Source organism: Neolamprologus multifasciatus, chromosome 5 (genome assembly GCF_963576455.1).
Source record: "Neolamprologus multifasciatus chromosome 5, fNeoMul1.2, whole genome shotgun sequence".
NCBI classification, from domain to species: Eukaryota; Metazoa; Chordata; class Actinopteri; order Cichliformes; family Cichlidae; genus Neolamprologus; species Neolamprologus multifasciatus.
Window position 1 is genome coordinate 5,811,986 of NC_140443.1, and position 26,866 is coordinate 5,838,851.

At 38.3% G+C, this 26,866-nt stretch overlaps 1 protein-coding gene and 1 long non-coding RNA gene across 5 annotated transcripts in view; one reads left to right on the forward strand and one right to left on the reverse strand.

Annotated features, from left to right (window-relative positions):
• Window positions 1-1,056: 1,056 nt before the first annotated feature.
• LOC146517912 (uncharacterized) lies at window positions 1,057-10,433 on the reverse strand. The gene is made up of 2 exons (XR_014874274.1): window positions 7,206-10,433; window positions 1,057-6,462 (listed from the first exon to the last, which is right to left on the reverse strand). It is a non-coding gene; the product is annotated as an uncharacterized LOC146517912 (long non-coding RNA).
• The window catches only part of tox2 (TOX high mobility group box family member 2), a 112,993-nt gene continuing 92,500 nt past the window's right edge, over window positions 6,374-26,866 (forward strand). Inside the window, exon 1 of one of the 4 annotated variants that reach the window (XM_085161042.1) lies at window positions 6,374-6,469. Coding sequence is in view for 3 of the 4 variants with exons in the window: in XM_085161040.1 (XP_085017166.1) it covers window positions 26,062-26,154 (93 nt within the window). In the remaining variant the exon portion in view is untranslated. Of the gene's footprint in view, window positions 6,470-25,266; window positions 26,595-26,866 lie in introns of those variants that run through there. The other 3 variants (XM_085161041.1, XM_085161040.1, XM_085161043.1) reach the window with 3 other exon arrangements.

Here is a 26,866-nt window from a genome sequence, read left to right on the forward strand (position 1 = left end):
TTTTGTATACATAACAAATGTGCAAACTGGAACTGAAAGTGGTTCTTCACAGTGAAGCTTTAGAAAAAAAAACACTTCAAAAAAGTGTCTGGGAGAATTTTAGTGATGTGAAAAATAAAAGTTTTCACAGGCTTCTATGCAACTCTTGTAAAAAACTAAGTGCACACTTACTGCTTCCACAGGAATTAAAAGAGTAAGTAGCAGCCAGATGCTGCTAATTGTAAACACAGGATTAAATGATCATCAGTATAGTGTGAGCGCCTCTATAAAAGCAAATGTTTTGGCACTTTGTTGGTCAGGAGTATTCAGGAGTGTATTAGCACAGTCTTCCTGGGAGTGAACATCCCATCAAATGCACCCTAAGTTCAGGCCATGCAATGCTCAAAGAAATTGCAAAACATCTAAGGCCTACATCTCAGACTCCGCAGGCCTCAGTTAGCATGTTAAAGGTCAAAGTTAGGAAGGTAGAAAAAAAGACTAAATGGGTATGGATTGTTTTTAAGGATTGCCAGGAGAAAACCTCTTCGCTTAAAAATAAACATGGCAGCATTGCGGTCTGCAACGCTAAATCTGAACAAACTACAACACATCTGGAACAATGTCCTTTAGACAGAAGAGACCACAGCTGAGATGTTTGGAGATAATTCACAGTGCCCCGTTTGACAATTAACAAATCCAACATATCAGATAAAAAAACACCTCACAGCAACACAGAGGTGGATTGGTGTTGATTGTGGTTCATTTTGCAGCCACATTGCAGTGAGTTGACCATAAACTTCTCTGCATACCAAAGTATTCTATAGTCAGATGTCAGGCCATCTGTCCGACGGCTAAAGTTTAGCTGAAATTGTTTTGTGCAACAACAACCAGATCTACAACAGAATGGCTAAAAAAAAGGGATGATCTGATATCCTCGTGTTGGTGTTGTTCCCAGAAGTGACCAATCACATTATTGTGACTTTATTCTTTTGCGCACCAACCCATTAGTGCATTTATGAAATTCCAATGTTGCAAGGACAATATCAATTCTGCTTAGCGTTTATTAAAGGGTTAGGGTTAGGGTCAGGGTTAGGGTCTGTTGATCGGCGGACAAAGGCGGTTTCTCGCAGCTTAAGTACAGTTTTTTGTTTTACGCCGGTTTTTCCCAAAGTCGCAAAAGTATGACATCACAACATTCTGATTGGTCACTTGCAATGTTGATCCTGGAACAACCTTTAGTATGATGATCTGGGAACAACACCAACATGAGGATATCAGATCGTGCAAAAAAAAGAATCAAGGCGTTGCAATGAAACAAAGCTCAGACCCTAACCAAACTGAAATGCTGTGGGGGGACCTTTAAGAAGCTCTGTATAAATGAATGATTGCAAAATTCAATGAACCAAAGTAACGCTGTGTAGCAGAATGGACTAAAATCTTCCACAATGAAATGGGACAGGTAAAGTCATACAAAAACTTATTACTTAAAGTTATCATAGCTAAAGACGCTACAGGCTAAAGAATCATGGGGTTGGTACTTAGGTTGCAAAGAGTCCAGCATATAAATATATAACTGGTTCTTCACAGTACCTCCAGTGGTACCAAATTGGTTAATAAAGAGGAAAGAAAGGGTGCAGTATATTATCTAAAATCTGAAATTTCTTTAAACAGCAAAACTTTCCCATAAACAAAGCATACAATTAAAAGTACAACTGATAAAAATAAACATACATTCATTTAAATACATCCAGATGTGTATTGAAACATGTTGCATATGAAAATTAAATACATATAAAGAAACTCAATAACAGTCACAAAAATCACAGAATTGCTTATAGTGGTCTCTGCACAGGGTATAAACATAGTGACCTACATTTTGAAAGGTCAGTTGAATGAAATCAAAGTTGTTGTTGGTGTATGCCTATTTGCTTTTTGCATCTAGAACAAAGACAAAGTATTCATACAAAGTACGCAAAATCCTCAGGAATTAAAGAATTAACAAACCAAATGTTGGAGAAAGATATCTAGTAAATAATAAATCATGATAAATAACTTGGGAACAAGTTAATAATGAGTCGCTGTTAAATCAGAACAAAACTCATCTCCTTCTGCCCAATATAAGACGCAATTAGCACCAACCAAAATCTAATTAGTTACTACTTACTTTGTCTCCTTAGGTTAATGGGTGCTTTATTCTGATGTGGATTCAAGAATCTCATTATTTCCGTAAGTTCACCATTTCCTTTTTGGGTATACTAAAAAAAATCAGGCCACTAGTCCACGTGTAATATGACTAGCTACTGTAGTGGTGTACATAAATCAGATCCTGAGATAAAAGGGACTGCATGATGATGTTTTGGGTTTTTCTGATATGTCAGCCGCATGGCTTCGGGTAATTCTGAGAAATCAGTTCATCCTACAGTTCATCCTACAGCAATAAAAACAAAGTGAGAAATCATAAGCTGTACTTTACCTGCTATGATTTATTCATTTAAGCGCAGATTTGGTTTATAATAAGCCCCACTTAAAAAAAGAGACTGTTGCAGAAGCTTTCGATTCCCTTTTTGACATATGGCCAGTGAGACAGAAAACGTGGAGGTTTTAGCAAAGCAACCACATCTATTAAAAAGATCCACAGGAAGACCAAGACTTCTGTTGGTTCATTAACTTGAGTGTGGTTGTTGTGGTTGCATAATTATATTTTATAGGAGTATAAGAAGCATATCAACATGCTGAGACAACATTTATTTTAGAGCGATAACCTTCTTGACAACATCTGGATTCAATTTGGCCTTGGTTAATGGGCGCCCTTTCAAACTTTAGTAGGACTCAGCTGATGGTTTGATGACAACTTATATTGTCAAGTCTTTTACTTGAGCACATATGCTTATGTAATGAAGTTCTTCACCATCAATCATTACCCAGGCATCAAGCTCGTAGCAGATATTTGTGAGTTCGAATCAACAGCTTCATTCTTTATTTTTTCTTTATTGCAGAATCTACAGTTCAGTCGCTGCAAAATTCGTATCATCTTCCTTATCATCTGCGCCAAAAAAAGAAAAAGAAAAAAGGAGCAAAAGTGTCAGCGAAAATAGCCAGGCTTATAATATCACTCTATAAGCGGAGGCTGATTATGATAGTGAAATTGGCAGTAGAGCGTGGCATATCCCTCCGGTGGTTTTCCAACTCCAACTCATTTCACGGGCCATCTCTGGGTCCCGATCTCTGGGACTGGGTTCACTTGGCTCTGGCCTCTGTGCTACCGATGTCTTGATTGCTGTTTCATAGACTTTCACGTGTCAGTGCAGCAGTGCCGAAGGGACCTGTGAGAAGGAAGTGATGCAACCACAAAGATATGTAAGAGCGGCTTGAAAACACTAACACTGTGGTTCGCTGACCTCAAAGGAAGGAAAGAAACAAAGAGATAGAGAGAAAGGCAGAAACACGAGAGCAACTGTTTAATAGGTGGTCAGAGGGTCTAAATGTCAAGTGGTGACAGTTTAGAGCATGAATGTCAAACTAGCATTGAATATATCTTTGCACGTACGTAGTTTCGTTTCTCATGCATGCTGTCACATAACGTTGTACACAATGCTCTACTTCCAGAGGATAAAGGGTTTTTTTGTGTGTTTTTTTTAATGATTACAAACAAGATGAAGCATTAATCAGATTAATGGCAGCTTAAAGATTCGAACCTAAACAGGGACAATCTAATTGCTGCTGCCAAAATGTTTGATTTTAAGTAAATTAGATCAGTGGCTAAAAAAACAGTCTTGTTTAATGGAGCTTTATCTGTAAGTCAGGGCCATTAGCAGCCCTAGTTTGAGTTGCCTTGGGCTCTGTAATTAACTCCGCTCAAGCGCAGCTAAACATTTTTGACATTTTTCCTAGTCCAAAATTAACTGTCACAGCAGAGGGAGAAAGTAACCATCTTGTCACATTGAGTTTATCTGAGGATTGTGGAACATTGTCCTCTTCTGTTTCCAACACTCTCTCTGTGCCTTTCTCCTCTCATGTCTCGTTCACGTTTTCTCTCCTGGATCTTATTTCAGTATTGTTTCTTGATAAATGAGATGATGGAAAGTGTGACTGCACCTAATGTTTCTGAATGTTTGGGTGACACCATCCTCAGGTTACATTACACTGCTAATTAGGAGGCAAAATGCATGCCTCTTACTTGTATATTTGCAAGACAGTTCTGGAGCTCATTTAGATGATGTTACATGACACAAATAAAAAAAAATTTATGGAAACGTTCTATAAACTGTTATATCTATAAACCATCGCTAACTGGCTTTATATTGCCACACACACCCACACAAACACACACATGTGTGGTACAGAGGTTGTGTGGAGCAGCAGATCCACCTGATTGGTTTAGCTTAGAAACAGAGAAATGAGAGGGCTGATGCGAATGGAAAGGCCCAAAGTACCGTAAACATGTACCATGCAGTGTGTTAACTCCCAAGCCATCAAGGAACCGCCTGGTTTCCAGTAAATAATTATTTTTGTGTCGCCACAATGTGTTAGTGTCATCTACAGTTTATCATAAACAAGGCATTACTGTGTAGTGAAGGTAATCCCACACACATAAAGTTTCATAACATTTTGTTTATTGTAATTAACTAAGAAAAAAATAGGTAAGCGCTTAATCTTATGCTTTACGTTTTAAAAAGAAGAAAACGGAAAAGATAAATATGAAAAAATATATTTGTATAGATATGAAGAACTTTGTAAATGTAAGTCTATTGTAAGCTATCAGAGAAAACATAAAATGTATTTTATTTTTAAATATGAGGCTTGCCTAAACTACCCTACCAATAGGTAAATAAATTAAATATATATTAGCCATTAATCAGTTGTCTTGTGCTTTGTTCATTTAGATGCTCAAATTTAAATATTGGTCGTAAACTTTGCCACAAAAAAAGGTGTCATCAAATTTCGCGTCAAGCAGACGGTGAAATGAAAGTATCTATTCAAATAGCACGGTCGCATAAGTGGGTTTTCAGATTATTCGGGAGCTTTATGCTGATGGTCGAGTTAATCTCAGACATCACCCACACATCTTACTCATTTTTTCACATTATTTTTCACTCAGATTTCTGCTAAGTTTCACTTATTAAGAAGCCAAAGTTTTTCACCGTTCCAAAGTCTGAGATGAGTAGATGGGCGCTTAGGTGCGCCACACCGTAATGTCTGACTAGTCCAAATGAAATACCACCAAGGAAAGTCACAAGTCAATATGGTGCAAATTCCCCCTGATGAACACACATTAAACCAATTGCTATGCGTTAGCATTTCAGTCATCCTCAGACCATTACCGGTGCTGTAATTATACCACATATTCCATATATTACTTTGAATGAAAGAATGCCAATTACAGATCTTTCACTCTGTCTTTCAATGTGCTGCCTGATGCCTCCATAAAAGTCTGTGATTAAATTACTCAGGGGGAAAGCACTTACATTTTATATGACAACCCCTGACGCATCGCTCGGCTACAAATTCCCCAACCAGTAGCAAATCTTCTAAGAGGCTGTGATTGTGGACAGGTTGGTCCAGATGACTGAGAGAGACAGACAGACAAGTCCTTCCAGCTTTGCTCTTCGTGCTATTATTCTCTGTCAGTTTCTATTGATGTAACGCTAACTTACACGCCATACATTTTAGAACATATGACAGGAACATTAGTAGGAGGATCACTTCATTTTTTGACCTGCCTTCACATCCTGTATTGTGTTTTTTCTTAGCTGTCAAAATGTTTAGAATGTCCATACAGCGCTACATGTATGCTAGTGAAGCAGGAGTGCTAGCTTTGAATGTACTAGGGGCTCTCCAGACAAAATCATATCTAAACAGGGTTATTCAAAATCCTTTGTCTGAAGTTGTTTTAGTTTTACAAGTGGTGATACCCACCACCAACAGCCCTTCTTTCAATTCAAATACAGTCAAAGGCTTAAAATAAATATACAGTAAATACGTACTCCCACATGTTTCACTGGGGCTGAAAATTCCCTCATCTGAGACGATGACTGCAGTAGACTGTAGATGTTTGCTGCACTGATGAGCAGTGGACATGCAATGTGAGAAAATCTGGTTCAAAGCGGACAAACAGCAGTGTGAGAACTTTAAATGAGACTTATTCATTATACAATGTAAAGGCTTTTTTTAAAGGTGTGAATAGAGTAGCTTCAGGTTCACTTGTAGCTATTTCACAATGAAGAAATTTAGAAATTGTTCAAGTCACGGTGGAATGTGAAATGTGAGTTCTGGGAAGAAATGGGCAAGAGACAAACACAAAGGCCCTTCTGACGAGGAAGGAAACCTTAACTTGTCAATCAAGGCACTTCTCTGTCATTAGCTGTTTAATCCTCTGCTGAAAGCTGGTAGGTGCTGGATCTATACACAGCCACGAGGTTAAAGGTGAGGCGAATGACACCCCTCCCACTGGAAGATCTTTTTCCATCACTGTTGCATAGTTGGCTGAAAGGTAAGAACTATAATCATTCATTGTTTTCTCACAAAACTGTGATTTTAATATCAAAGCTGTAGCTCTGCTTGTGACAGTGATGCAGATAAAAGTGATACTGAGGGAAAATACAAAATGTCAGTTATCAACTTTTGCAGATGGTATAAAATGGCTTTGACTGAGAGCAGATCCCTTACGCCTTACTAGCCATCCAGAAAAACAACAACAAAAAAGAGAAAAAAAAAGATTTATTTTTAAATGTATCTCTTTGCATTGCTGTGCCTGGCTGGAAAAGACAGAGACTGTTGAATCAATTTGCCATTATATCTGTGGGTATAAACAAATCATAATGAAATGAGCACAGTAAAGACAATACACTTGTATTGAGCAAAAATACATTTGAGCTTATATAAGCCTCATCATCTCCATGACAACGACTTTGCTGGTAACAGGGAAGTGTATTATTTGTGTATAACCAGAGCAACATCTTCCAATTGAATTAAGCTGCACCTGTGTGCATTATAGATGGAAATAAAAGGCTGAAAGCATAGTTACAGTGACCTTGTTGCTGACTAGATATGAGCATTAGACTTTAATTTGCTGTAATCAGTATATATTTTGTCTTATAGATGAGAGAAAAGATTCATTATTGTATAGCAATACAAGCTTAGCTATCTGATTAACAAACAGTTTGTTATTTAACAATAAGTAATGAAAAAAAATCTTTCATATTTAAAATGCAACTGACTTTACTTACTTATCCTGTGCGATCCATTTGCCGCATTTAAGTTCCTTTGTTTGGATATGTCAGAGAAATCCGAGGAAGCTTTCTTCTCGGTGTGCAATTTGAAATGCCGGATGAACCAAGTAAAAAAATGCTCTCACACCTCGTCATAAACTACTGTGCCACAAATGTGAGCGGGTACATACATAAACAAAACACTGGACTTGTGGAAAAAGTATCAGAGCTGAAATAGAGCACACAGAGAATCATACCACAACCATTAGTAACACTTTAGATGTGGTAAAATAAAGGGGCTTCTGGATGCTGCTTGTTGCTCTGTCAGTTTAAAAGATGACTTTTAACAAGGTTTGCCAAAGCATTTTCTAGGTGGCTAGCAGCTCAGTGGCAATAAATATTTATTCTTCAATGTGTTATTATTATATTTATTTATTTGACATACATTTAGGATGTTTCCTTATTTGACAACTAGTTTAAGTAGAATAAAGAAAAGTTTGAGAGGAAATCATACAGGATTGATTTATACTTATCTCCATAGTTACCATAAATGAGCTCCAACTTAGCACTATGTTTACTATGTTCAGATACATTTTGGACAAATCTATTAATTGTACTTTGTACCTCGTGTATCCAGTAATTCTTACAGATGTCCAGTTCACTACTGAGCCACAACAATGAACATATACTGTATGTCATTCTGGGAGATCTTGAAGTATTACTGATTCATGAGCCCCTTGTAAAGTTTAAAACAATACTCTGGTGTAGAAAGTGTCAAAATAGGATGTGTAGGTACAGACCTGTACGCTCATCTAAAATATTAATGTAATTAAAGCTGAAGGCATTTTAAACATACCTGTGTTTTTTCTTTCAACAAAGACAAAATACTAAATGTTTACATACTTGCAACAAACATCTTTGTCTTATTTCAACAACAAGACTATAACAAGCACTGTGTCCTCTAATGTGTGCCTTTCTATTATGTGCCCTTTTCCTGTTTTGTATATACTCCTCTTGTCTGTTATTTATTCCAGCCGTCCTACTATTTATATTTTTATTCCATGCACAGTTGGTGCAGAGCACCTGCAATTTTGTCATACATGAACATTGTTGGGGAGTAATGGAATACATGTACCGCCGTTACGTATTTAAAATACAAAATATGAGTAACTGTATTCCGTTACAGTTACCGTTTAAAAAGGTGGTATTTAGAATACAGTTACTTTGTTGAAATAAATGGATTACACGGCGGTACTTCCCTGTTTCATATTGTCGCGGGTCAGGCCTGTTTGGGTTTTGTTTGACAGCTACGTTCTGTTGTTCCAGGCGGCAGCGTTACGGTTGCCATGGTTACAGGGTGACTCTCTCTCTCTCTGCGTGTTTCCTGGGTGAGAGAGGCCTTTTTGTTGTTGTGCTAAGCTAATAGGCAGAATGCTACCGGTATAGCTCTAAAGAATGTAGCATCATAGGCAGTGTAGTCCGTGCTGCAGGGAGAATGGACTGTCATACACGTTATGTGTCTGTGAGCGTGAGGAGGGAGAAAAAGGAAAAGTACGAGCTGTCACCAAGCAAAAACGGGAGCTGGAAGCATGTAAATATAATAATAACCACTGCAGCCAAGAAGAGTGACTGACGAGCCCAGTTGTAAGTAAGCTAATAAGACTCGACTGTACACCATGTTCGTGTTCTCCTCCAAAAACAACAAGTTCCGTTGGAGCAGCCTTTCAACGCCTCTCTCTGTCTCTCGCTAGCAAAGTTGACCCAGACAACAAAGTAAAGCTATTTTTCAGCTATGAGCCCGACACAGAACCCACCGTATTAGCCAGAGGTCCCTTTACTACGGTTCGGAGCCGCGGACCTTCAGTAACAGTAATAAATCACAGCAATAGTACATTCATGTAGTTGTAAACAGCATGATAATATATTAAGTAATCCAAAGTATTCAGAATACGTTACTCTCATTGAGTAACGTAACGGAATACGTTACAGAATACATTTTGGGGCATGTATTCTGTATTCTGTAATGGAATACATTTTAAAAGTAACCTTCCCAACACTGTACATGAATAATAACAATAAAAAGCTATTCTATTCTAGCATTGCAACAGTTATTGTTATAATTGCCACTTTCTGGAAGCAAACCAACCAGAAGTTGGTTTAAGGTCTATTGAAATAACCACATTTCTTTTGAAATAATGTCCTTACATGTCTTCTGGGCAGCCAATCACAGTGAGGAAGCATTTCTTTAGCCTCTGTGTATTTAAAGCATATCTCTGGTTTATCTTTATAATAACAGTTTAACTTTGCAGGGCTTATGTTCACATTCATCAGTTAAAGTGTGCTATTCTAACCTGTGTATTCACTGGTGGCACAAGCTTGTTTGCAATGAGCTTTTAATGGAGACTTCCAATTTCAGTTTCCAAATCTCTATTTCAAGTATTTTCCTTATAATATAAACTTTTTAGTGAATGGGAAGTAAACAGATACAATTGTAATATAAATCCCTTAATTCCTAGCCCTTTGTCATTATCATCATATCAGATCATATTTTTTGTGCCCTGGTAAGTGAATTATGTGGTTTTATATATAAAAACAATTGTATCTATTCATGTAAAATTTATACCTCGGTTCATCTGAAGACTTGATGACATCAGACTTTGAATGATACAGATCTCAAATCTTGCAAAAGGTATGAATATATCATTAGTTCTTCCAGGAGCAAAAGATGTCTGTTTCATTTGAATCTTTTCAGTAAGTGAATTTGGACATTTAATTCTCCTGCATTAAAGTACAATGTTTTCTCAACGATCACACCACCCTGACTTCTTCCCTATACAGCCTTTGTGGCCATAACTATAACTGTGGCTATCATTTCCTGTTTTGTGCTGGTCACTTCTTTGGGAACTATGAAATATAGGGACACGTATAACATAAAAGACAACAGCTACAGTCAGAGAGTCCTACAATCTCTTTAAGTGTAAGGTAAAGAATCTTAAATCACATCCCAGAAAGTTGATTCTGTTTATTTGTATATAATGTTTTCAGTGGGAGAAACATTACATACAGTGCACCAGGAGTGCAAGTTGTAGAAGTTTCTCCCCAGACTTTTCTCAAACTGAAAACATCCAGATAGTTTCAGTAGGAAAAAACTATAGAACTCTTTGTGATGAGTGATACAATGTTTCTCCCACTGAAAATGTTCCATACAGATAAACAGAATCTAGGATTTATTTGCTTGTATGCCTGAGCATGCATCAAGACAGCATGTAGACATTATAAATGATAATACTATTATAGATATTGTACTTTGGTAATGTATAGATACATAGTTTTTAGAATAAACCTGTGATGAAGATGCATCTATAGTTATATATTATGACACAGCTTACACTGTAGAATATAGGATTACAGTTATGTGATCTTATGCAGAATAGATTCTACACCTCTTTTCATTTAAATATGCCTAATCAATTTTCCCAGTTACAGGAAAGTATGTTTCAATTTTTCTAAACCTTCCATTTTATTGCACATAATAATATCCATAGATTGCATGCACAGCCAAACAGGGTGTGTTTATTTTATGTCAGACATTAGAAATGGGAAGAAACCCTCTGATCTTTGTAAATCTGACACAGGTGAATGCAATTAGTTTTGTTTGTCTTGTTGACAAAATGAAGTGCTCTAATACAGTTTACATTATAGCGCATAGGTTAAGTGTGTTAGTGGAGTGCGTATAGCATGCAGTGTATTAATCCAAATAGAAATGAGTTCTCATTGAGTTATTAGATGAGCTATTACAAAACATGACTTTGGAATGTTATTCACACGGCTGCATCTGTCTTCAATATAACTGCCATGTTCGTCATATGTGAAGCGCGATATACAAATTATCACATGCTGCAATGATTAACTGAGAGTACTTAAACAGTTGTTTGGAATAATTAAGGTGTATTGGTAAATGGTAGAGGAGGTGCGTTTTTTTTGCCTTTAACTATCAATTCATGATCTAAGAGGGAAGGAGCTGGATACATCGAGGTGTGTGGCTGATGCGGTAACATAGCCAAGCAAGATAAAAGCAAAACCCTGTAATGCACCGTGACACAAGGTTCACATCAGTGCAGAGAAAAGAAATGGTAAAAATGTTCGTCTGATAAAAAAGCCGTGTTTTCTGTCAAATATTAATGACTCGGTGAAAGGCTTTACTCATAACAGCCACTATTCTGAATTTGTAAGCGGGCACGGTTACACACCATAGTGATAAATAACTTCTTCCAGCTCTTAAAACCACACCCCTTTCTCCTTTAGTAGATGGGTACAACACACAGCCAATCTGTCAGCGTCTCGCATAAACTTAACAGAAACATTGTGTGCACGTGTGCCTGTGCATGTGCGTGCTCTGTTTGTGCAGCTTTGACTTATTTTTCACTTTTCCCTTTAACTTCCTGTGAGTCATCAGCAGTGGGGGAAATACTTTACAGCTGTACCTTTATTTTTTTATGTGAAAACACAGCTTAATGCACACGGAGAACAAAAGCAGGAATCTGGTACAATGTTTTGCTTCACTTGTAAATTCCTGTGCACCTACTTAATTTGCTTTGCTATTCAATGGTAAAGTGCAGTTATAGAGCTGTTACATAACCTTGCTTATTTAAGTATGTCATGAGCCTAGAGTGGCTTATGTAACTTTACAAGATGGTATAAATCTGTAGATCCTCTCCTCTTTTCACTTATCTAAAATTCAAGATACATCTTTTGTGCAGATGGAAATTGCTCTCAGAGAATCTGTGAGAAAGTATACTTGATTATGCTGCATGAGATTAGCTTTTCTAAAGTGATGGTGTCTCCACATTTAAGCTTCTGTACTGCAGGTAGAAATGTTGCCTGTCGCAAGTAAGATGCAGAAAGAAATAAAGACATTCTTTATTTCAGATGTTCATAATTAATGTTTCCAAGTTACCACAAAAGGGAATAAAAAGTCCTTTGATGACTTAAGAGCTTGATGGCTGTTTCATTTGTCACTCACAGAACTACAGGAAGCAATTAAATGTCTGCAGAATGTCAAATATTAATTTGAAAAATGCTTCCAAAAAAGCACCATTGAAATAAACTGCGGTACTTCACTAAGGCTGCCTGCGAATGCTTCGGTGGTTGAAATTATGTTTTGATTTTACATAACCAAAAGAAATTGACTTAGATACATGAAACTAAAAGTATGGTGGAAGGGGGATTTACCTCTCCCCAGCACAGTCTGTGAGGTGAAATCTTTGTTATCTCTCAGTTGCTTTTACAGACAGCACTTTTGACAGCTGTACATTTGTGGTCAGAGCCTGACTGCGGATAGAAGCAAAATGGTAGCACAACTCCTCACAGTTTCAGCTTTAGTCCTAAATGATGAATTTAGGTTGGTGATAATATTGGTGAGAAACGGCCGCATAATTGAACTTGAAAAGAGAAGGGGGGAGAGAAAGCAATGAGTAAAAGCCTCCCGTGTAGGTGTTTCAGATCAGTGTGAGGCTGTGTCTACTTCGATAAAATGAAACAGTGAAAAATCAGATTCTTTTCCTTGTCGACTTAAGGCGGATATTCTTTTTGTGGCCTGTAGTGACATATCTGTTTTGCCCCTGACTATTTTTCATTTTGTTGTTTTTTTTAGCAAAGTAAAGAAAAAAATATGTGAATGGATAATTACTAGAAGGTTTGGTTAACCAAGGTTAATGCCATGGTCACAGCTCTAAAAAATGAGCGACTGAACTGGAAAAAACATTCACAGCAACCTCTTGGTTGTAATTCAGAAGATGCGATAATGGGAATTTCTGTGGCCAACCCATTTTGTAAAAAGAACTATTGAAATGTGTCAGTGTAGCTACAAAACCACTGCTGCTATCCAAATACAGTCCTAAGTAAACAGTACACGCTGCGTCCAGAGGAACAGTAAAAATGTAAAAAACGTAAAATTTTGTAAGTTGCAAAAAATTGCATCAACAAAAAATATAATATTACTTGAATTTAAATCCTACAAACCAAGTAAGATGAAAACTTGCAAGAGTCAATATTACAAATTGGGGGGGGGGACCTTAAATTTACTGTGTTATCAGTAGATTGTTTTTTTTTTTGCTGTTTGCACCTCAGTGCCTTAAGAAATCTTAAAATGTATTGACCTCAAATGTGAAATGTGCATAAAATAGCGTGTGTCATCTTATCCCATCATATCAAGTTGTAGGTACCGAAATACAAAATATGTTAGAAGCATGTTAGGAAACTGTATCCCAGCACCTTATACATCATAACAATATGAGGAAATGAATGTGCCAGCAACAAGTCCATTTTATTGTTATTGTTGGTTTTCTCTACCCCCAATAAAATAAAATAACAATGCAACTGTAAATTGCCATGTTTTAAATTAAAGCAGTTATTGAAATTTCTGTACAAGCAGCAACTTAACCCTTGACAATATGCACTCTAGTAAGGTGTGCTAGCAGAGCTTATGCTTATGTCTTTAGCTTTATGTACAAAATACTCATTTTAAATGCTATAAGATGGCTTTTTGGTTATGTTTGCCAGTTTGTAGGTTGGCTCTGAAGTGTGAACAGCGTGCTATATAGGAAGTTAATGTTAACAGCAGTAACACTTGTTGCACTGATGGCATTTCTCGTTCCTCCTTCTATACGGCGATAAATAGTTTTCTTGCACTTCTAACTGAATATTTTTTCACATTCTATGTCTTAATTTCTTTCCTCATATTTCAGCCTCCCACCCCTGTCCCTCTCTAGCTGTCAGATCAAGCTACAGTCTGGGACGTTTTAAAATCTTTTTGTATCAGCCTTGCTTGGCTTGCTGCCTGACCCACAGGTCGACTAGCCACCAGGAAAACTCCAAGCTCTCCAGATGGCCAATCCGTTTATGAAAGCAAGTTACCAAGCCCTTCTGAACATCAGTGAATGCTGCAATTTCAAATCATATTTCTTAGGTTTAATATTTGGAACATTGGAAACTCAAAATATGCTGCATGCAAGCTTCAGTACTGATGGCATTTTGATCAATCCATCTGTGCCTACCACTGTTCATCCTGAACACTTTTCATGAAATAATAAAAAAAGATGAGACAAACAAAAGAGATATATTCAAGAAAGGCCTTTATGTCAAGGACAAGAGATACTGTTAAGCAAGAGGTCACAGGAGTCCTTTGCTTTCTCTAGTCTTCTGATTGTTATAATGGAAATTATGAAACCATCACCACACAGCTCCAGTCCGTCAGCATCTAGTCCACATACAACAGTATGTCAACCACTACCATCCTATTGTAAAGATGTAAGATGAATGCAGGTTTCTTATTGCTTTACATTGTTATATGTTGTATTTTCATTCTTTGTATTGTGAAGCATTTTGTGATTTTTGTCTGTGAAAAGTGCTACATAAATAATTTTACTTACTAACTTACTTCTTTTGCTCAAATTCAGACCAAACTAGTCGTCACTATCCTCACTTTATCACTTTAATATGCTATATTTACACTGTCTATTGTTGCAGATTTTTATCACATTGTTACATGACCAGCACAAAATGTAAATAATGGAAACCCAACATAAACACCATGGTTTTTAAGAACAGTGTAAACATGATGAGCTGTACCATAGAAGCTGAGGGTTGTTTATAGCACCATCATTGGGCGATCGTGGCTCAAGAGTTGGGAGTTCGTCTTGTAATCAGAAGGTTGCCGGTTCGAGCCCCGGCTTGGACAGTCTCGGTCGTTGTGTCCTTGGGCAAGACACTTCACCCGTTGCCTACTGGTGGTGGTCAGAGGGCCCGGTGGCGCCAGTGTCTTTGGGGTCCTTAGGGACTAGTAAAGCGCTATATAAATACAGGCCATTTACCATTTACCATCATAACTTCTCCAGTAAACTTTGCTTTGTGACTCTTACCCCAGTCTTTGACAAGGCAACAGCAATAAGTAACTTAGAAATGCTTGGAATTTATGGGTCATTTGGACTGATGCTAACATGTTATTTGTGGATTAGCTGCAGATTTGACATGTGATCTTCAAAAATTGGGACGCAGCTCAAGAGTTTCTGAGGAGAAACTGAAGTGCTTTAATCTCATTTGGAGCAAAGGCTTTTGCTATGGATGTTTAATGTCGTAGTACACGATGTTATTCTTTAATGAAAACCATTTGGTAGTTTTTCTGTTTTCTGCTATCACTGTCATTAATTCATAACATGGCTTTCTCAGTGGTAATATTTGTGTGAGAGAAGAAAACTGTTAAATCTCAGAATGAAGTAGATGGATAATCAAAGAAAAATAAAAACAAAAACAAAAGCGCTCACTTGGTGATTCGAATGAAGGGACTTGGAGTATGTCAAAAAGAGCATCTAATTTTTCAAAACAATTTCTCTGTTTTCAAACATGCAAATGCTTTAATAAGAAAAATGGATTTGGATTAGATTTGTGGGTTTGAAAGAAACGTTGCCTTTTACTAATGCGAAACCTCAATAAAACGAATTACTATGTTTTTAAGTTCAAATGTAATTTAAAAGCAATATAATATAAAAAAATAATAATACCCAAGTAAAACTCAGTCCCAAGCTGACAGGCATTTTTTTCTGTGAGGGAAAGAAATGCATATAAATTCTATGTGATTATAGTCAATGTGTTGATTTACATTTAAAGATCCAGAATTTACGTTAATATTAGATGATGTGTTAACATAGCTACAGATGTCTGGCTCTCATCAAACTTATTGTACAGTAATTTATTCTGAGTGAAAAGCAGCTGCTTGCATAAAGGGAAATAATTTTGTTTTGTTTGGAGACTACATGCATTCAGCGATGAGCAGAGTGATTGGCAGCTAAATAGCTGACTCCGTTTTCAGAAGGACATTTGAATTATAAAACTGAGCCTTAATTACACTGAACAGAATTCAATTGTACAGTTGTTATTGAGGAGTTTGTATTATTTCGTTTAAGGGGGGGAGAAAAAAATACCGCAAATTATATTAAATTGCAATTTTTACGATTCAGGAAGTCGAGCAGATGTAACAGAAGCTTGCATGATTAATAGGATTATAAAAATGCAACTGCAGAGCAGCGTGCCTCATGTTCAACAACAGCGGAAGGACTGCTGAACTATGTATCTTTGCTTTCCTCTTGCTTCAACACCCTTCACATTCAAATGACCTCTGAAGGCAGCTCGGGGATTTGCCTGATAGATATTACAGTATTTTGTCTGTGTCTGCTATGTGCTAGACTTAACTTCCACCCTCCCCCAACCGTGGAAGCTGACCTTTCATATTTAATATACCATGTTGGGTAAAGGTCAGTACTGTTTTGGCTTCCCTCCACTGGTTTTGTTGTGTGATTGGAAATGCCTGTAGAGTCTTCGATATATAAATATTTTCATGTTGGTGTCAAAAACATGCAAAGGGCAAGTAATCATGGTATATTTTCATTCAGAGAGTTTTGAGATTCATACCTCAGCTTACACCTGAGCCTACAGAGCTATCATGTTATGAGTCTGTCCTCACATTAATTTCCATTACTTCTGTTCAGCCATGATCAGCTTTGTGTTCCCGTGGCCTCGGGTCGTGGGCATGGAAGGCTGGAAATTACTGTAAGGCTTTATGTATCATGTGTCAAAAATAAATAGTGTTACTGGGGAAAGCATCACCTGTTCAAAGCACTAAATTATCAAGATATGAAAGTATATTTTCCTTCTTTACTTTAGATTTGATGTCAGTGACATGTTTTTTTAAATTTTTTTTATCAGTCTTCACTTTCAATGAAAAGGCAGTGGATTTCTTACATTAGATTTTGCAATCATATAGAGTGCCTGATGCTGCCCGGCTGGATGACAGGTGCAGAAACCTAAACAGCCTCTTTGAAAACTGAATACCTCGCTAAAAACACGTACATTATTTCATTACAAGAGGAGCTTATAGTATGGGGTAAGACACGACTATTTTTTTATCCCTCTATGTTCAGATTGAAACAACTTTGACCTTCAACATATTTTACTCATCTACTGGAATTTTACACTTTGTTTCATCACTCCGACTTTCATTCTGTCATCATCTCTCTTTGTGGTGGTTCTGTTTTAAGACTTGGGAATGTAAAAGGCTCCAGTTAAGCTTCAAATGCCCCCTGTCCCCCACCACAACCCCCCCCCTCTTCTCAATGAGATGGAAACATTAATCAATTAGGTTGGCCCTTAAAGGATCTGAAGGAGATGAAGCTCTCCTCTCTCTGAAAATGAAATGCCACAGACTTTTAAATCCAGTCAAAGGGCATTTTCCCCAATCTTGCTCTCTTCTTGTTCCCCCCCTCCCTTTCATTCCCCACTCCCTGTTTCATTCATCTTCCCTCCCATCCCCCTCTCATTTCTCATGTGCAACATAAGTAGAAGGTCGGGGAATGAGAGGATGATGAAGAAGAGGGTTTATTCAGAAGTGGAATGGGAGGATGAGGGGATGATTGAGCTGTAAAAACATGATTAAAAGTAATTTTTTTTGCAATTGTGCACAGATGTTTGGAGGAATCGTTTCCATTTTCTTGCATCAAAACAGAAAGAATGGCATGCACATTTTCGCACCTTAATTCAAAGCTAAATTTTAATTCTAGTAACAGTTTGACGTTTTAAAATTCATTTCTTTTGGAAAAATACAACCAAATCACAATGCACCAGTTATATGTCAGACTTGAGAGTGGTGTATCAAATGATAATCTAATAAACTGCCGTAGATATCCACATGAATAGTCAATATTGTACGTGGTTGCTTTGCATCTGGTAGAAATTCAACAGCAGCTAATTACTAGTATGAAAAAGGGTCACGCAGAGGGTGGAGCAAACTGCATGAATGGCAGTTGTTTCAATGGATGATTGTCCAAAGGAACAAGAGACAACATAGTCCCATTATTGAATGTCAGTGGCTAGAAAAGGTTAGCAAAGGTTCACCATTGAGCAGCCCTTTGTGCTGCGTATAATTGTTATTCTGGAACTGACATACATAATAGTTTATTTGCACACTTTAATTCGCTTGAGCTCTGGCACAAAGTGTTTCTGAATCGGAAAAGTTTTTATGTGCTGCAGAAACACAGTCGGACAGGGAAGCAAATGAAAAGTACTGGTGGTCAAACCAAGGTGCACATATTTTCTGAGGCAAAAATCTATTCCTTTGTAACATTGTGGTCAGTGTTTCAATTTTACGCAACACGAAACTACTTGTTGTGTCTAGGAAGTCTAGCTGTAACCGTGCGTCTGAGCAATAATGGTGCCTTGTTACCCAAAATGTCATGCCACCAAATCCTGTCATGTCATCATTTCCATTGTTTGTCTTGTTTCCTACTTGTCTGGATTTGCGTTGTCTTCTGTGTAAGATCAGAGTAGAACAGTTTTGAAGAGAAACAGGAATTCATTTTCGGTATATGGTTGAGTTAGAACAACCAAACTTACTGACCTAAAGGGTTTTTTATTTAGGTAGCTTGACTTTAGTGGAAATATGAAAGCAGAAAATTAAGGACCTCAGTACCAGTCTGATGTAGCTTAAATTGACATAAAGTGAAATTTATTGCATGAGAGGCAATGTCAAAGGCAAAGTCATTCATAAAGGCATTTATAAAGGCATTTACAAAGCATTTTCACAAGCTGCTCTATAACAAAGTGCTTCGCAGAACACAAATGACACAAATCAAAGCAAAGGTGAGTCTTTTTAGCATAATCAGTTTCCATGGGTTTGACTTTTTTTTCCCCTCCCCACACAAATATGCTGCTTCTGTGTAATAACTGCAAAACAGTTTTCTGTGTAGATTCAGGTCATTAATGAGTCATCTCTCTGCCTAATGGACCAACTGAACTCTTTCCTGTTTACCATTACTTTGCTGTTTGCTGTACTCGGGACAACCTTATATGGAATTGCTAACAGTGGACCAAGGCAATGTTGTTGCAATATTCACAAGGGTGCTAAATTAAATCAGGGAGGTAAGCAGCAACATTTAGGACTGCAAATTTTGGTTAAAAGCAATGTAAGTGGATGCAACGGAAAAGAAAAATCATAAAATAACCTTGCTCTGCTCAGATGATAGCAAAGATAACACTTGACCTACAGAGGTCCTCGTGGTAATTCCTGAAACCAAAGCGCTGGCCTCTGTTTTACAGAAGAATAAGCATATATATATATATATATATTTTGCATAAAATGACCAACAGCAAAAAGTCTTGTGGTGTCTGATGAAACTCCACCTTGACAGCTTCACTTCCCATAACTAGTGGGGAACTGAAGCTCTTATTATAGTGACATTAAATAACACTTGCATAACTCTGCTTATTTGTTACAGATGAAAGAGTAGGCTAATGTGTGTTCTCTTGTGTAGGAGGAGGAGAAGGCCACTTAAGAAATGGTGAATTTAATGTACGGTACAACCTCTGGAGGTACAGTGTCTAGAGGATTTTTTTTTGTTACAAACCAGACATTTTTCATCTTATTCACTGATCTCCGTCCATTATCGTTAGTTTGGGTTTCATTTTGATGCATTAGGAGCCATGTAGTTTGAAAAAAGGTTTATTATTCAAAGTAATTATCATCTTTGGGTTGAAAAGAGCTTGTGTAAAGCACACTACAGTCCACACTGAAACAAAAGCACTAATCACCGAATGGGTTGGTGACACACTGAACTTTAGCACTGGAGAGTTTGTTTCCTGTTTTAAATTGTATGTCAGCAATGGAAAATGTTTCTTTAAATGGTAAAAAGCAATGCGTCGATAACATTGTTACTCAAGGAAAATACCATTCCACTGGTTTATATACAGTTGATGTTGAGTAACACACATCCAGCAGATGAGAGAAAATGAACTTCAAAGTCAGCTGTGGTGAAACTGTAGCAAATGTTATCTGTCACTTATCTACGTCACTGTCTAACACACGGGCACATTTTTGCCTAGAGGCTAGCTTGGCATACCCTCAAACAGAGAATGAACAGCTGCCTGCACTAAGTCCAGATAAGGCCAGCTGACTTGCTGTGGTTTTATTCCCCATTCTGTTAGCGAGAGGGTAAAAAGAGGTGATGCAGCAATGTACAGTATGAGAAGTGTTTTTTGGAAATGAAAGCATTTAAATTTAATCAAGTAGATCCTGAAAAGAGAAATTAGAGGCCTGCAAATACTTAAACAGTAAGAACGATGACCGAGGTACCCTAACCTTAACAAAGTGATTACTTTAACCCAAACCATTTCCTTTTGAATGGTCTTGTGATTAAACCAGTCTATTTTTACATTGTAAATAAGTAAGGTATGTTTTTTTTTTGTTGTTTTCAGCAGTAACTTTTTAATAGGCTTGAATGGTTTATGTGCAGTGTTGGGGAGTAACGGAATACATGTACCACCGTTACGTATTTAAAATACAAAATATGAGTAACTGTATTCCGTTACATTTACCGTTTAAAAAGGTGGTATTTAGAATACAGTTACTTTGTTGAAATAAATGGATTACACGGCGGTACTTCCCTGTTTCATATTGTGGCGGGTCAGGACTGTTTTGGTTTTGTTTGACAGCTACGTTCTGTAGTTCCAGGCGGCAGCGTTGCGGTTGCCATGGTTACAGGGTGACGCTCTCTCTCTGCGTGTTTCCTGGGTGAGAGAGCGCCTTTTTGTTTTGTTGTTGTGCTAAGCTAATAGGCAGAATGCAGAATGTAGCATCATAGGCAGTGTAGTCCGTGCTGCAGGGAGAATGGACTGCCATACACGTTATGTGTCTGTGAGCGAGGAGGGAGAAAAAGGAAAAGTACGAGCTGTCATCGAGCAAAAACGGGAGCTGGAAGCATGTAAATAAAATAATAACCACTGCAGCCAAGAAGAGTGCCTGACGAGCCCAGTTGTAAGTAAGCTATTAAGACTCGACTGTACACCGTGTTCGTGTTTTCCTCCGAAACAATAAGTTCTGTTGGAGCAGCCTTTCAACGCCTCTCTCTGTCTCTGGCTAGCAAAGTTGACCCAGACAACAAAGTAAAGCTATTTTTCGGCTACGAGCCCGACACAGAACCCACCGTATTAGCCAGAGGTCCCTTTACTACGGTTCGGAGCCGCGAACCTTCAGTAACAGTAATAAATCACAGCAATAGTACATTCATGTAGTTGTAAACAGCATGATAATATATTAAGTAATCCAAAGTATTCAGAATACGTTACTGTCATTGAGTAACGTTACAGAATACATTTTGGGGCATGTATTCTGTATTCTGTAATGGAATACATTTTAAAAGTAACCTTCCCAACACTGTTTATGTGTAACATATTTCCCGTTGCTGCTAAGCTGCTATAAATGCAAATAACCTAGCATATAGTCGTTTAGGTTGCAGTCACTGGATAATGTCAATAAATAGCAACATTATGCATCCTTGTTAGAACATTTCTCACTGACACACTGTCAAATTCTCCCTGTAGTTACAGAATCTAGCAAATTGACTCACATTTGGAACTGATGAATCACCTTTTGTTTCTGTACTTTGTTGTCTTTGTCTTTTTGCTTTCTCTCAAACTGACTGTCTTAGAATTCTAACCAGGTCATTTAAAATTCAGTCACTGTCTTTGCCCTTTGAATTTGCAACTGATCTTTAAACATCATCAAAGAATATAGGTGAATTGTTATAGGAAAACCCCCACTTTTGATCACATTTTGTTTTGGTATTTTAGTAAGAATCCGCTTAGAACACGTCAGTCCAAAGTCAACAAATGACCCTGAAAAGCTGATGATGGTAAAACATATGCTGCACCAACATAACTGATAATTTGTTGTTTTTTGTAGAGGTTTAATATTGCACAAGGTAGAAAGTTGCTACTTTTTGTGATATATTAGTAAGTCACAGTTAATTTTGAGTCCACTTTTTGTGTTCTTTAGGGAACCTTGTGATATATGTGAGTTAAACATTTACTTAAAAAACAGCAAAGCAGCAATTGTTGATAATCAGTGCACATTTCTATCTGGAAGAAAAATTAAAAGCTCACTTAAATGGAAGCGGAGAGATCTGAGGGGCAGAGTAGAAAAAGAAGAAAGTGTTTTTTCGTCTTTGTCTTCTGCCTCTTATCAGTAAGTGCTTTATTTTTAAGTGAAATTGTACGTCAATTACCAAAAAACGAATGTTTTCTCTCCAAAGTTGATTGCTTGCGTTTAGCACGAAGCCCTGCAAACATCACTGAGGTCTTTTGCTGCTTTATTTAAAAAGGAAAATTATTGAGGTCTTAAAGTCATTTACATCTAAATGTTATATTTCTGCATTGAAAAATTTGTTATCAATTTATGAAAAGTAAAACGACTACAGCTCAGATAAAGTTATTAAACCGGCGCTCCTGACATCATCGAAGTACAAGCAAGGTTATAACCCTTAATGGAAACTAATGTTTTATTTTTTTCCTCTCATTTCCTGATGCTAGCAGGAGCTCTTACCGTGGCAATAAAAATGTTTGTGCCACTATTGCGCTGAATGGATGAATAGAGGGTGAGCTGGATGACATGATTTGCATTTTACACTGGAAAGTTTTTGTCCTTGAATGTTAAAGTTTTCCTGACTATGCCTCAGTTGTGTGTCATCTCCCTTTTATTTACATGTTACGCCATTCTCTGTGCCCCTCCACCACACATTAATTTCTCCTCATCTCGATTTTTACCGGCATGCACTTTTTTCCACTTACCCAATTTCTTCCACCACTTATTTTTTTAATCACCCATTTTCCAAATATATGGCACGAGTCCTTCGCTGTTCTGTTTCACGTAAGGCTGTAATGCAAAAAAAAACTACACGCATTCTTTCCCAATGAAGGCATGAGTCCTCATGTGCCAGATAACCCTGTGTACTGTATCCTCTGCTGTAAAAGCAAGCGACTGAGCGAACGAGTAACGGTGAGAGAGAAAGTGAGAGACAGGCAGAGAGGAATCCAACACAGAGGTACAGAATTGGAAGAAATCAGTATCCTTGTGACAGTTAACCTTATGAGATTGGAGTCAGGACAGCCTGAGCTGGCAGCTGATGGCAGACTGCAACAGCAAGCCCATGGTGCAACCCATCTGTGCCTGGTATTAACGCAGGCTCAAACCCCAGGGCCAGAGCCACCATGCCGTGTGTTAGCAACATGGACATGGGCAGAGTCCTGAGGGGGCCAAAAAGTCACCCACTGGGATAACAATGGCAGCTTGGTTAACATAAACACACTCTCAAAGTGAGAGAAAAAAAATACACACTTTGCGCAAGAACGCAAGAATAAATTGCACATAGCCATAAGACTGAGCACACGACACCACTTCATCCCATTCGTAAAAATACACATTTGGCTGTGAGCAAGGTTATTTTTTTTATCTGTACCTCGCTAAAGCTACGGTTGTTCTGTGTGTGCATCATGCTGTGTTGACTGCTGTGTGAGCATATTTTCTATTTGTCCAGCTGTGTGTGAATGTGATTATGTGTGCGAATTTAAGGGTCAAAATTAGAGCGACAATTTATATCGCCATAGTGAGAAAATCAGGTCAGGTGGAGGGGAAAACATTTATCCCTACACAATGCAACAGATGCCTGACACCAGTAAAATACCTTAAAGTGGCTACAAATGTTAGCTTTTGCTGTGTCAGAGAAGGATTGTAGCACTCTATCTCTACATAGCCATGACTCCATAGTTAGCCAGCTACTATAGTTAGCTAAGGCATCAAAAACCAACTCACAGATTTCTGAATGATCTACATTCCACTGTAACACAACCTAAATACTGTCAAACTTTCAACAGCTTTATTAAATTACAAAAACCAACACACCAGATAACCCTGGCATATTAAATTATCAGAAAACACAATAAGTGTCAAGATACAATAGTTTTCCAAGTCTCGATGATGCACAATGTCTTATGACCTCTATCAAGTTTTGTCCCATCCATCCATTCGCTTCTGCTTATCCTTTTTCAGGGTCGTGGGGGGCGCTGGAGCCTATCCCAGCTGTCATAGGGCGAAAGGCGGGGTACACCCTGGACAGGTCGCCAGTCTGTCGCAGGGCCAGACAACCATTCGCACTCACTTTCATTCGCACATTCACACCTAGTGACAATTTGGATTATCCAATTAACCTATCCCCACAAGCTGCATGTCTTTGGACGGTGGGAGGAAGCCAGAGTACCCGGAGAGAACCCACGCAAACACGGGGAGAACATGCAAACTCCACACAGAAAGACCCCGGGCTGATGTTGGAATTGAACTCAGGACCTTCTTGCTGTGCGGCAACAGTGCTAACCACCGTGCCACCGTGCTGCCCCAAGTTTTGTCCCATAAAATGATCAATTTTACTGTTTGGTGGCTTATAAAGACGACAACAACAAAAAAACAACATATTGTCCCATTTCCCAGCTAAGGTTCCCAATCCAGTAGATGGAAGCCTTTAGGCATTTATTTATTTTGCACCTTCAGACTATACAAAATCAGGTGAGAACTGTTTTCCCCCTCAGCACAGTTGGGACTTCTAGTCTTCTGTTATCTGTTGTGCCACATCAGTGGTGATCTGGTTTCTTCACAGAAGGGAGATTTGTGACATCATATGTGAGGTCAAGTATTTTATAAATGAGACCACAATATGAGACCACTGACCATCCACATGGCTTCTGTGGTCCACCGAGATAAAACTCCCGAGTTTGAAATCGGACGGATGAACAGTTGTGAAATGCGAAGAAGATACACAGAGATACAGAGATTCCTTTATTTATAAGTGAGATGTATTCCACTGGCTGCCGACCCACTGAAATGCATCAAAATGCATAACAATATTTTTTATTTATATGACAAAACTGCTGTAAACAACATTTAAATAATGAAGTGAAGTGAAAAAGTTAATGAGATTCACTGTGAACTTTATGGTCCAAATTATGCCAGCATTAGGCTGCACATCATACCAAGTACGTCATTTAAATTCAGGGTCATATCAGGAATCTCGAAGCATAAATTCATGTTTTCATGAAAATATTACATAAGGCTTTAAATTCCTATTGAATTGAATGCATTTGTATTTTCTGTGTCTGTCAGATGTATTGTTATTACACTAAAATTGATTAAATAGTAATGATTAGATGTTTAGAAAGATGAACAGAGCCTTTGTAAGAGCTGATTTGATCATTTCAAAGAGATTTCACAAAAAAACGAAACATTTCCACAGCTCTTTGAATCAGCCAAATGCCCACACCCCAGTGTTAAATCAACTCGTGATGCTCTCACGACCACGCAGAGAGGCTGTCGTTGGCCCACTATCTGAGGGTCACTTAAACTCACTAATAAAGAGTTATTCTTCACTATACCTGTCAATCCTCCCAGCCCCACTGACCCTCTTCTCGCCTGTCCTCCTCTGACCGGTAGAGGTCGCAGCCTAGCAGTTGCTGAGTGGACGGGAACGCATGGATGGATCAGAGCGCTCCCACATGACAAAGCTACAGCGCGTCTGGAAACGAGGAACGGAGAGCGGGCGTTTTGGGAGAAACCGTAGACAAGATCATTTCTTCACCTGCAGCACGCCCGGCTTGTTTCGCTGTCAAACAACTACACTGTTTAGCTTCCTAGTTTCAGAGATTACTGAGGCGGGCAGCTGTCTTTTCTTTTTTCCCCTCTTTCCAAGTGAACTTTATAGGGATGTTATATATGAGAGCATCAGCGTGCAGTTAGGGCCGAAGTAACTGTAGGACGGATATAAAGACTGAACATCTTCTCGTACTACTTTTTTGTTCGGTTTGATACACAAAAGAAAAAAAAAGAGAGGGAGAGAGACGCGTGTGAGTGAGTGTGTGTGAGTGTGTGTGTGTGCAGGAGAGAGAGAAGTCGCACAGGTTTTTTTTTTGGGAGCTACGTTTTCATGCCGTCAGTCTTGCGGACTCTGAGATGGACGTCAGATTTTATCCAGCTCCCCCTTCAAGCGTGGGTTCATGTACGCTACCGACTGACTCCGGTTTGGACTATTACCATTCCAACAAGGTAAACGATTACGGTTACTTTAGTCGGTCAGATGTGCAGCCATAAGTTTCACGATGTATATTGAATACGCATGGTGGCAGACGGGTCGTATTTTTTCCAGGCACGCTGTTTGAAGACCTCTAGTGACAAGTGCTGCACTTTTGGTTCCCTCGGGATCAGTGAGTGACAGGCTGCGTTTGCCCGTCAACTTCGTTGTATTTCTTTCTTATTTCGTTGTATTTGGACTCCTAAACTTTGCTAAAAAGGACACCTGCTTTGAGATCGTGCACGTGAGGTGGAGTTTAATTTCAAATCGCTTGTGTGTTAGTGTGAATAAACTGGGGCTGCGTTGTGCCGTGGATGTCCTGTGAGCAGAGTTGGAGCGCACCACTTTATCTGGCGCACCGGAGGAGCTGGTGATTGCTTTCAACAACCAAAACTGACAAATGGACAAAATGAACGTGTGCATTTTTTTTTCTTGTCTTCTAATATATATAAACCGGCAGAATGTTTTCTATATGATCTAAATGCTTCAGAATTAACTGCGGAAATACACTTTCCAGCTACTTTACAGGGCCAGTGCACTATTACTCCGAAATACAATTATCAGCATTGCGTTGAAATATGAGAGCATGCTATGCGCATTGGTTAAGACTATACTTCTACATGTTGCAGCGTGATTTGGCATTTTCGTCTGTTTTATTTTGCATTATTGCTCGGTAAAATACTTTCC